This window comes from Squalius cephalus, assembly GCF_949319135.1.
Source record: "Squalius cephalus genome assembly, chromosome: 13".
NCBI lineage: Eukaryota > Metazoa > Chordata > Actinopteri > Cypriniformes > Leuciscidae > Squalius > Squalius cephalus.
Genome location: NC_137134.1, coordinates 20228995 through 20241877, shown reverse-complemented (window position 1 = coordinate 20241877; position 12883 = coordinate 20228995). Strand labels below are relative to the sequence as shown.

General features: G+C 38.5%; 1 protein-coding gene across 1 annotated transcript in view; it reads right to left on the bottom strand.

Moving 5' to 3' along the window:
- ncanb (neurocan b) overlaps window positions 1-12883 on the bottom strand; it is a 115916-nt gene that overhangs the window by 4272 nt on the left and 98761 nt on the right. Inside the window, exons 11-13 of the mRNA XM_079890079.1 lie at window positions 6341-6499; window positions 3701-3783; window positions 3033-3177 (exon numbers count right to left, since the gene is read on the bottom strand). Coding sequence (XP_079746205.1) covers window positions 3033-3177; window positions 3701-3783; window positions 6341-6499 — 387 coding nt within the window. The remainder of the gene's footprint in view (window positions 1-3032; window positions 3178-3700; window positions 3784-6340; window positions 6500-12883) is intronic.

The window sequence follows — 12883 nt, the reverse complement described above, 5'->3', positions numbered from 1 at the left end:
TATTTGAATAAATGGTGAAGATGGACCTTATATATCATCTAATGCAATTGCATCCACACATTAAATAAATAAATGAACATACAAGTAAAGTAATAAATACATTTTAACTAATACATTTTAAATTTGCCTTACTTTTAAATTGTTAATGTTAATATGCGGCAGTCATTTGAAGTGATTAACAATCTCACTTTTGTGTTCAACTGCAAGTAAAAAAGCATTTTTACAGTGGCAGGAAAAGGAAAGTGGTTTATCGCAGCGCTACCATATCGACCAGCCAGAGCAGAATGCCCAAGGATGCATCACACCTCGTTCATCCAAATATCAAAACTGGCAGGGAAAGTCAAGGTGATTAAATAACAGAGACATAGATAGGGGTTCTTGGACTGAGTCAGCATCACCCTGAGACTTGTGCTGAACACTTTGGACTCGGGCATCTTTACCTCCAGCAAAATCTGTAGCTCAGCATACAAACTATTACAACAAGAGAGAAGCATACTGGCAGTAGGTCTGTTTAAAGCACATATCTCATGAGCTAATATCATGCATTGCTTCTCTATGCTCTTAAGGGATTCTATTATTGTTTTAAGGCTTCACTGGAGGGATTGCATGATCAATAGCGGTGACAGTTTGAATGATAGAATAACTGGGGGAGGGCTGATGGACAACAAAGGACAGCGAGGCAGGTGGTGGGGGTGGCTGAAAATGTTTCCCAGGTGGTCTTGCAAATGACAGCTGGCTGAGCTGTGTATGTGTGCCAGCCTTATGACTGTTTGCTCAAAATTGAACAAGCACACCATCGATTAAAATCAGTGGATACTGCCCAGAGTAACCCCTGTGCACACCATTACAATAACCACGGTAATGTGTATTTCTGAGAACTTCTTAGCTTTCGTCCATTTGCCTTAGGAACACTAAAAGAGGCACTTTGGGTTCACAAGGGCCAACCGGAGAACAGGTCCATCAGAGGACGCATCTCAGAAAGCCAATAAGACTCGTTTCATTTAAACATGTATATTAAATGTAATATTTATTTGATGATGGATTTCAATGAAATATTATTTAAAGGTGCACTGTGTAATTTTTAGCGGCGTCTAGTGGTGAGGTTGCGAATTGCAACCAACAGAAGTTACGGTGGCCGACAGGAAAAGATGTCGTCGTCTGAGACAGCAGAGAGTAGCCAGTTAAGCAATGAGGTTTCTTTACAAAGATAAATTAAGAAATTAGGTTTACTTAATTATCATTGTTTCAGTGTTTTATTCGCTGACTTCAGCTAGTTTCTTTCCACGAGGAACAACATAGTGACGAAACGCGTTAGGGCTACTGTAGAAACATTTCAATGTAAGAGGACCGGCGGTGTATGTAGATAAAAATGGCTCATTCTAAGGTAATAAAAACATAACGGTTCAGTATGTAATGTCTTTATACACCACTGAAAACATAGTTATGTGTATGATATTGCATTTCTGTCAACAGATCCTCCTAAACATTACACAATGCACCTTTAAGTATATACAGTAGATTGTAATCCTAATACCCAATATGGTGTTGTTTGTGAAGATTTTTCTGCAGCAAGTTTTTATTAAGTGCCAAGTAAGCCTACCACATAAGCTCGAACACATTTTTAATAATGAATTGAGTGGTAAATTATGGAACGGAGGTCAGAATTTCAAATGGAAGTGAGAAACATGTTTTTTATTGGCTCTCCAGAGCAGGTCCATCATGGTCTGGACCTCTTGAGAGGGATTCTCTGATGAACCTGTTCTCCGGTTGGCCCTCATGAACCAGAGGTGCCTCTTTAAATCTAGCTAGGGCAGACAGGCCCAATGGATTCCATACGCTCAGTCTGCTTCATATGTAAATGACCAGATAAAACAAGTCTAATGAGTCCATAGTGGTGTGGGTGAAGCAGACTGCGTCAGACCTAGACAGCTAAAAGTGGCTGAAGAGAACCAGTCATGTCCGTCATGTCATGATCGAGGCTTTGAACATGCAGCCCTCCTGAGGACCAACAATCACATCCTCAGAACAAAATGAGTGACAGTTATTGCTGAGGTCCTTGTCTGATTGCGAAAGACGTGAGAGGAATTGGCGAAGGTGGAAATGCTGAAAATGAAGCCGTACAAACTGACATAAAAAGAAACAATGGAAGGGAATGAATTTGGAATATGGGGCTTTGTTACAGAAATAATTCCCCCAAAAATAAAAAATTCGGCCATTATTTATTTACCCTCATGTCGTTGCAAACCAGTAGGAGTGCGGAACACCCCAAAAAAATATATTTTGAAGAATGATGGTAACCAGACCATCGACTTTTTTTTATTTTTTGACATATAATAAAGTCAGAAACAGTTCGGTCACCAGCATTCTCTAAAATCTCCTTTTATTTTCCACAGAACAAAGAAAGTCATACATGTTTGGAACGACATGAGGGCAAATAAATAATGACAGAATTTATATTTTTGGGAGAGCTATCCCTTTAAACTTTTAAGCCTAAAAACGGACTTAAAAACATGTAAAAGTATCATAAAAGTGCTTGATATGATTCATGAACTATATTTTGAGTCTTCTGAAGACGTGATAAAAGCTTTAAGTGAGAACAAATCGTCGCAAAGAGTCGAATCTTTTCAATGAATCGTTGATCCGTTTCACAAAACCCGTCTGAATGATCTTATACTGATCAGATTCTTGAGTTCAACTCACTGATTCTAAGTAATTGCATTGAAAAGCGTAACCAGTTCATTATTCAAAATGAATCCTTTTGTGTTCCACAGAAGAAATAAAGTCAAATGTCTCTGAGTGGCATGACAGAACTTTCCCTTTGAAGAAGCAGGATGTATTTAAATCTAAGGAAGGGATATAACTGAAAGAGGATATGAGGAACATATCATGAAGAACATGAAGATGTGTGAATTAAGTTAACAAAAGGAGGTCAGCAATGGAAGAAACAGTACAGTGAGGTATAAAGCAAGGCGGTACAGTATTTGTCCTCTTTTCCGAAGCCTCCTCTCTCTCTCTCTGTCTCTCTCTCTCACCTGTGCCTTTCTTGCAGATGTAGGGCAGGTTGTAGTTGCAGGGCACATCGTTCCATTTGCCGTTCTCATGGGCGATCATCACAACGCAGTCCTCTCCGCCCGCAAAGAAATTATCCGGCTGGTTCTCCCTCCAGTTCTCATATTGCTGGAGGAGGAATGGGGATATTTCAGGGCTAAATCCAAATCTCATGGCTTTACTAGGTATTTAGTGTACCCTCTTATATATCTGTTGCATTACAAATGGGTTTTCAGATACATCTAATCGCTCTGATATAATACATTATATAAACTTGTTTGCTACCTAAATGGCTTAAAGAAAGACTTGTGCATCCATTTGCATAATCTATCTGATTATACTGCCTGTATTAAATACTGTGATTAGACTAAGTAATTAATTGTACTATATGTTCTGATACTTGTATTCTGATTCAATTTGTGTGTGTGTATATATATATATATATATATTTTATATATATACATTATAATTTTATTCAGCCTATATGACAGACTAGCGCTGCACATGTTGCACTTAACTGTATTTTCCCTTTTAATGTGATTCCAATATATATATATATATTAAGTTAAACATACATTTAGTCTATTTTAAATATATGAATAAACATATATAGCAAATTTTATTTCTTTAATATATTTTGTGCCAGTCTCACCAGATCCATGTTATCGGTCCACTGGAAGTCGTCTTCCACCATCCTGTCATTCAGACCAATCCATGTGTTCTCATGGCTCATTACTGTTTTAAAAGCACAAAACATTTCAAATTATTATTATTATTATTATATACATCCTGTATTTTAAATAATGGGACAGAGGTCAGGATTTCGATTGGAAGTAAGAAAGTGGAAGTTTTTTATTGGCTCTCCAGAGCAGGTCCATCATGGTCTGGACCTCTTGAGAGGGATTCTCTGATGAACCTGTTCTCCGGTTGGCCCTCGTGAACCAGAGGTGCCTCTTTAAATCTAGCTAGGGCAGACAGGCCCAATGGATTCCATACGCTCAGTCTGCTTCATATGTAAATGACCAGATAAAACAAGTCTAATGTTTTAAAAGCATGAAACAATTCAATGTTTTCCTATTAAAAACATATATTTCAAAAACATTGACTCTGTGGGACATCCAGCACATATTTTAAACACTCTTTTTGCCATACATTTGATGGAAAGACTTCATTAATACCATGTATAACCAACAACCTGGAAGACCACTAAAAAACAGGTTAATACAAGGTGTAAATACGGTCTTAGTGTCATAAAATGCAGTGGTAATGCTTCCCCTTTAGGTTCAATTCTGCTTTATGTCTCCTACAGGGCCACTGGGAGCCGAGCAATGGTGTTATCACAATTACAATTCAAGCTCAAGCCAGAAGCCATCAGATTGTCCCCAAGATGCATTTGAGAGGATTTTTTTTTTGGTCTGGGTGTAATGGAATTTCAATCATGGTGTTACTGATTAACATCATTACAGGGCCCATTAATCTTCCTAATGGCTGTGCCCCCTTTATTGCAGGGGTGGAGATGTCCATTTTCAAGGCGATTAAACACACTTTTTGGTGAGCGCTGTGGCTCTGTGAGCAGACAGCATGCTGTGAGAGGCCACACCGAGAGTCATTACGCTGGATTTAGGCTCGACCAGGGGCGGTAGACATAATGCAATCTGTGCCGTGCGGGAGGTCAGCAGTCCTGTCTCTTATCTAAGTTATGTGGCTTGCTATTAATGAATCTAGGCTATGCAAAGAGTTTTAGTCAAAGCTAATTGGGTGAAACAAACACAGTTTAGCCAGAGTTATCGGACGTTTTATGACCAACAGCGTTCCACAAATTACAAAATTAAATAATTGGTTTCCTTTCAAACCATGAGTGTGAATTTTAATTGGCCACACCCCACAGGAAGCAGAATTTAAATGACAGGAAGTGAGGATAAATTTTTTTACTTCACTGAGAGCCCGCCCACTTTTTCAGTTGCCTAGGTTTCGGAAGTATTTTTCCCATAGAGATTTTTAAAAGGTCTTATAATAAGAGTTATAAGACAAACCAGCCCAACCAGCTACGAAGTGAACCACAACATTATGAACTTTGATTTGAAAAAAGTATTTGAAAATTATGCAAATCACGGTTCAAGACCGTGTACTTAGGTACTTAGGAAGGGAAAGAACAACATATTTTCAATATATTACAAAATATGCATATATTTAAGTGCTTTGAGAATAGGGAGACTCTATCACATCAATCGCAGTGCTTCATTAAAGAGGGCAGGCACAGAAGAGCTCTTTTTTGCACAATTTGCTTGTTACGATTCTTTGCAGAATCATGAGTAATTGTTTTTTTTACCTCTGAAATCTGGTGTTAAGCATGATTATTTAAAAAAAATAAGTTGAAATAATGCAGGCTGGCGGCTTCAACAAAAGCATAAACCATCAATTAACAATATTATAGTCCACAGTAGGTCTGTATGGCTTTAATAAGTTATTGTTAAAATGTTTTACTTCTGGAACCTGACTGTTGCAACCTATTGATAGAAATTCAATAGATAATGCAATTCTGAGAAATTGAGAAAGTGTTCTTTCGTCTATCTGTACCTCCTGTTAAAACAGCAAGTTTGGGCTAGTCATTTGCAATTGATTTTAGAAGGATCTAGTCATGAAAGCATTTGATTGGACAAAAATGTGTAGTCCAGAATGAGTCATCAAAATTCTGGTACATTTTCCTGTAAGAAAGACTGTAAACTTTAGATTCATATACACAACCGTTCAAAGTTTTGGGGTTTGGTAAGATACTTTTATTAAATAAATTAATACTTTTATTAATCAAGGATGCATTAAATGAATCAAAAGTAACAGTAAAGACATTTATAATGTTACAGAAAAGATTTCTATTTCAAATAAATGCTGTTCTTCTGAACTTTCTATTCATCAAAGAAACCTGGGGGTGAAAAAGCATCACTATTTCCACAAAATTTTTAACTGTTTTCAACACTGATAATAATAAGCAGCAAATCAGAATAATAGAATGATTTCTGAAGGATCGTGTAACACTGAAGACTGAAGGAATGGCTGCTTAAAATCATCACTGGAATAAATTACTTTTTAAAATAAATTATTATCAGTTATTTTAAATGAAAGGAAATAATATTTGACAATATTACAGTTTTTACTGTATTTTTGATTAAATCAATTCATTCTTGGTAAGTCTTCTTTTGAGCAGTAGTGTAAAAGTTTATTTTTAGAAGTACACAAGCATATTGAACCTGCAGAACATTAATTGTGCATTTGTTTAAATTGAGTAGATACTGACCATTAATGAAGTCCTGCTCTTGCGTGGAGTGGATACTGGCCAGGTGACCGCTGTGCTCTCTGCAGTCCTTCTCAGCGTCCTCCCATGTGTGTCTACGGGTGAAGTACCTGTAGCAGTGTCCGTGAAACTTCCTCCAGTTGTGCTCGCAACCCTCAGTATCTGCGTTGAGAGAGAAAGAGAGCGTGAGTTACAGAAAAGAGTTTGAGACATTACCGAAAATGCTACTAGTTAGCATTTAGCATTATAATTAGCATAACAATGCGAGTGAAAGTTTAACTGAATGAGAGATTAGCATGAACTTCTTAGTATTTGTTTTTTTTCATGGTGTTTAAAAAGACCATTCAGCAATAATCTCACACATAGCTACATGCTAGCCTACTTAAGCACTCAACTTTAGCTCCTCTGAAGTGACACATCCATGCGTTTTATTCGCCTCTCTTTGTTGTGTCACTCTAATCCATGGCTGTGAGCATAAGCAGTTTAGCATTAGCAAAAACACGTCTTAATCTATTCAAATGACAACAATCTAGAGAAACGTCTTCTGCAGCTAAGTTCAAACGGCTAATTAAGCCCTGTCACATCCTTGTCAGAACTGCCTCTTTCTAACCCTCTGGGACTCTACCGCATCTTGGTACACGAGGAACAGAAAATCTCTACTTTTCTGAGCGTGTGTGGCTTTGTACATTTGTGTATGTGTTTGAGGGTGAAGGTTTTAGCCGTCCCAGACTCCCCATTTTACGAAGCTCCAAGCATTTTACTCCTAGCAAATTCAAAGCGACATTGGTAAATTGGCTGCTGCAAATTGGCCCGTATGGGCCTCTGTTTAGCATGCAGATGGGTGCGAGAGCTGCCTGAACACAGGGCAGAGGAACAGAATGTACCGCAAGAAAGTATTTAAGGCGCCACGATCACTGCAGTCGCCATGGGTCTACGTGTCCAAAATGTTAACGCCAACTGTCAATCACATTACTTCCTCATTGTCTTGATCAGAATGAAAATGAAAGCATAATTTGCTTTTCTCCATTACAAATACAATCCTAGATGGTGCTGGTAAACCAGACTGGGTTTCTTTTGGTAAAGCTGGTTAAAGTAGTCAATTTGACACTGCAGATCAACGTCAGCATGTCCAAAATGTACAATTACAAGAGCAAATGTGAATAACAATTGAATTTGGTAGCTAAATAAAACAAAGTTTACCTCAGCGGAAATGTTATCATTCAATTATTCATGCAATTGTAAGGTTTTTATATCATGTGGTGACACATACAGTACATGAAATATTCTTCACATTATGTCACCAAAATGAAAATATTAGCAACAAAATTAAATTTATGATTTTATGGTTTGATTTAAGGTGCTGTGAATGCTATTGGTCAAAAATGATCAAATAAAAAATAAACAGCCGAATATTAAAAAAACATACAATACTCATAATTAGTGGTGGGCCGTTATCAGCGTGTTAACGCGAGACTCTTATCGCGCGATAAAAAAAATATCGCCGTTAATCTATTCTCCAAGTTGGGTTGGGAGCGTTGGGAGCTGGCTCAAGCTACACAAGCTATGATGACGCAATCTACCCGCGGCCGCGAGGAACACCCGGCTGCAACGCATCATATTCGTCGTCATCTTAAGTAAACACGGCTGAAAGTGAAAGCTGGTGTAAAAGATCCGTGCAACATCCATTATTTGGACTTGGTTTGTATTTAAGCCGTCCGACGTAGACTGTGTGGTGTAACAGTTCGGTAAGTTAACACACGATTAATCCGTTCTGAACCCATCACTGAATACCAGCGCGCGCGTATTATTCCCAATATATCTTAGTGAGTGGTGTAGCACATAATCTCTTTTTATTAAAAGCGCCCGATTTTAAGAATCGTTGTTGTGTTTCTTTTTAACTGAAAATACATCAGTTAGACAATATTCTAATTTTAAATTTGGGGTTTCATAAGCTCCAAGCCATAATAAACATTAGACCTACTTAAGTCTCTGCAGCTAGTGTACTTAAATTTTATTTATCTGCAAAATGATGTTGTATACTTACAGTTTTGCACAATATATGTTCTCAAAACTACATACACCCTTTCAAAAAAAACAAAAAAACAAACAAAAAAAACATTTAGCAGTTGTTTAGCAGGGTCTGTGTAACCTGTTCTGAAATGGTTTTATTATAATATCGTTATCGCAAGAGGCTGCAATGTATATCACAATATGGATTTTAGGCCATATCGCCCATCCCTAATTGATAGCCTAGTAGTTGATAATAACATAGGCCTACCTAATGTTGCCTACGGACGGTAACAGTACAGTAGTAACCTTTTACAGTCTATGAGTAGAACAGCTTTCTCAAGCAGTTTGTGATGCATTTTGGAAACAGGAGATGAGCACCTGGTCTAATGCGCCACCTGGCTTGAGAAACCCGTTCTCAAAGACTTACTTTTATAGTCATTATTTGGGTAGCACACATACTCTGAATGCCTTCGGCAGAATTCAAATGAGCCATTTTAATCTAGATTAATTTCAAAATTAATCTAGATTAATCTAGATTAAAAAAATTAATCTATGCCCACCTCTACTCATAATTCACCTGGCAAAAAAACAACAAAAAACAAAACATTTTGGTTCCTGTTTAGGCAAATTACTAACAGAGCTGAAAGGATTTGCTAAAACAACCTTTTAATTTAAATACATAGCAATTCTTGTTTTGTACCCTCCACTTCCACATGTTTTCATTCCATGAAAACCATTAATTCAAGAGATTCAGAGCTAAACTTCGAGAGCAGCCTCATTTAACCTGAGTCAGAGGGATCTAGCCTGAAGCTAACCTGAAAGAAAACACTGCCCAGAACAAAAGATTCTCTCTCATTTGCTTTGGCATTCAAGTGGCTTTCTGTTCTCTAGGGAGAAAACAAACTGGCTGCTCTTTTTTATTGCTGCTGAGGCTGGAACAAAATATCAAGTTTCCCAAAAGAGGATGAAGAGTGTTAGCTAATCTATAAGGGAAGAGCTAATCTTTAATGTGGCAAAAAATCTCAACTGGTGGGTCATGAACCAAAAATAGGTTGCAGGTCTGATAGGGTTGAGAATAGCAGGAAAAAAACATGAATTTAAATGTTTCTTGCTGTGTATCAAAGTTATGTCAACTGTGTGAATGAAAATAGAGAGCAGTAAGATTTTGCATTGCAATTTGATCAGTCCAAGAGACCGGAACCACACTGCGTACAAGCTTCCGGATCCATTCAGGAATGTTGACAGTGTATTGAAACACAGTGGGAACTTGTCCAAATTGGTGTGCTCCAGCAGAGCCTGCTCTCTTATCTCCAGTCGCAGGAAGAATAGAGATGCTGGAGGCATTACAAGTCACCGTTGGCATACCTTGGCACCTGGCCCGGATTAGGAATGGGCAGTTGTCACCAGTCCTCCACCTGAAAGCCTTCACCCCAAAGCCAAGTGGGAGTTGCAATCCTTTGAAGAAAGCAGCCTAATGGCGTTCAAAGCAGATGATATTGCTCACGGCAGACTTTGCTTTTATATCCTGCGCTCATTAAACCAGTCCTAAATATTTGCAAAAAGAGACCTGTGGAAGAGTAGCCGAGCAGAGTTCTTGTTCATTTGTTACTTCTTTGAGAGGCTCAACTGGTGGATCATGAACCAAAAATGGGTTGCAGGTCTGATAGGGCCAAAAAAAAAAAAAAAAAAAAGCCAATTAAAATAAATAACAATAAATAAACACAGTACAATACAATACATAGACTTTTCTTTGAGAGGCTAGCTAGCTGTCTCGGACATTAATAGTTTATTTGGAGCTTCTTTAGAGCGTCACGTTGACGGTTGGCACGTTTTCGTGATTAATGCATGGCAAGTGAATGAGCAGCAGTTAAAAATAAAAAGGGCAAGTGCTTCCAACTGAGTGATTGGGTCATTTATTCCCATCACAATGTGATATATTAGTGCTGTGTTTTCGACACCCCTGATGATGAAGCATTTGGTGGGTTGATTTTCAGGTGACGCCATTTTAGTGGAGCGTTTTTGCTCTTTGCAAGAATGGAGGCCGTAAACAAGCGCAAGTAGACACAAGAAGCAATAGTGAAGATTACTGTCTCAGCCACATCATTCTGTTTTGGATGATGTAGTCAAGATCATCCGAGAGCAAGGAGTGATAAGTGCACTTTCACAGATGTGAAAGTGATGGAGTGAGAGCAGAGGGGCGAATGCTGGAACAAGGGGAAACAAACATGTTGCCATTTCAGTTCGTGTACAGACACCATCCGTATAGGTGAGAAAAAACTCTGCCAGGGAGATGCATGCTTATAGCCTCAACGGTACGGGCTGTTGGCACACTTGATTTAAAGGGGATGGCGCTTGTTAAAGCTGATGCGAGCCGAAAGCACTCGGGTTTCATGCACTCACACTCACAGCCACAAGGTTTATCGAGAGCAATTACAGGCCGTCCGCGGGGAGCCCATTACGATGCTTAGCTTTACGGCTCTGCAACTGGTATAGGATCCATCCAGGATCTGATTTACCTGTAGGATTTCCTAAACTCAGAAAAATGTACATAAAATTTAAAGCACCCAATGAGTCAAGCCATTAAAAAAACTGAAATCCATCCATCCATCCATCCATCCATCCATCCATCCATCCATCCATCCATCCATCCATCCATCCATCCATCCATCCATCCATCCATCCATCCATCCATCCATCCATCCATCCATCCATCCATCCATCCATCCATCCATCCATCCATCCATCCATCCATCCATCCATCTTCAAACATTCGGAATTGGTCTTGAACCTGGCTTGTCTCATTCCGAACTACAGATGTACAAAGAATATCTTTGAATTTCAGTTCATTTTAAGTCTTTTAAGGCACTGTCAATCCAAAGCTGAATGGCACACAACCCTTACTAAAACTAAGTATAATTAATGTAAAATACCGTTTGGGACATCATGAGCAGTTTTTATATGGCCTTAAATTTTGAAAAACCCATTTAAGATGTTTATGACCCACAAGAAACCTAAAATGCCAGCATTACTGTGTGTGATCTAGCACTAAACCACCAGTAACTTGTATCGACCCTGTCTGGAAATTCAAGCTGGTCTTTGCCCGCAGAGAGGCGTTCAGACTGCAAAATCTATGCGCCAAACTACGTTTTGGGAATTCTGTGCACTTTTAGTGCCAAACTTCAACAATTGCTTTGATGAAACATGACTAGGAAAGTTGCCAAGTACTAGAAAGTCTTCCTAAAATGTTTTCCTCTTTTTACAGCTGCCTCAGTAACACTAAAACTCTGCAGCATTCATCATATTCCCCCCAACAGTAGGGAGACATTTTTCACTGGCTCACAGCCCTGATTGGCAACCTTAAAAAAAAAGAAAGAAAGAAAGAAAGAAAAAAGAATCCTCATGCTGTGGCTCTCTGATGCAAGAAGACTGAAGCTTGATACCACAGGCTATTAGGTAGCGTATCGATGTGGACCTATGCCGAAAAACTCTCCAGAACAACTCAACCATGTTGATTATTTATCTAAATTAGTGGTTTTCAATCCTGGCCCTGGGGACCCACTGCTCTGCACGTTTTGTATCTCCCTTATTTAACACACCTGATTCAGGTCATCAGCTCATTAGGTGAGAGCTTTATGAACTGAACTGAACTGAGCGTGTCAGATAAGAGAGACATTGGAAATGTGCAGAGTGGTAGGTCCCCAAGACTAGGATTGAAAACCACTTATCTAAATAATACTAGTCTAGTGACTAATACTAGTGACATTAGACATTTTGGAATGACTCAAAATCCGCCCTACAAACTCGAACAACAAACTAACATGCGACAACTGCTAATTATTTTGAATATGTCCTTAAACCTCATTAAAATGCTTTAGCTACTACACTTTCAACTTCCAACTTGCCATATATGGAATATGCAAATGAACTCAGACAGCAAGTGTCTTCTGATTGGCTAAACAAAGAATCCGACCACAGCCTGATGTCTAATACAAACATATAATATTATTAAATATACTATACTTAATATCATATGGGGGTTTATATATATATATATATATATATATATATATATTATTTATAAGAGCGGGGGGATTCTGACTGGCATTCATATAAAAAAAATGCTTGCAAAAAATTAAAAGGGAAAAAAGACAAGCTGGAAATTACTCTACTCAACTCTTTAGCACTCTTCACCACGCTCTCCTGCTGATGTGATGTTATAATTAAGAAATCTTCATTAGTGCAAACACTATCTAAAGACCCAGAAGGCCATGATTAATCTGTCTGTGCTCAATATTAGTTGATGCAGGACCTCAGTGGTACAGCTCACTGTCTGTCTTGATTATTTTCAGATCTGACTCCCCCAGCTCACACTAGACAGCATGTCACATCCCCGCCACTCTTTTCAGCTGTTGATCAGTCTGCTAGTCTTGACAAAACTTCCTTCAAGATAAAAGAAAATGCCGTCAGGTTAGATTAGTGCATTGTTTAACCTTGTTACAAGCACGCAAATTTCAATACCTAGCCATTTTCTCCCGT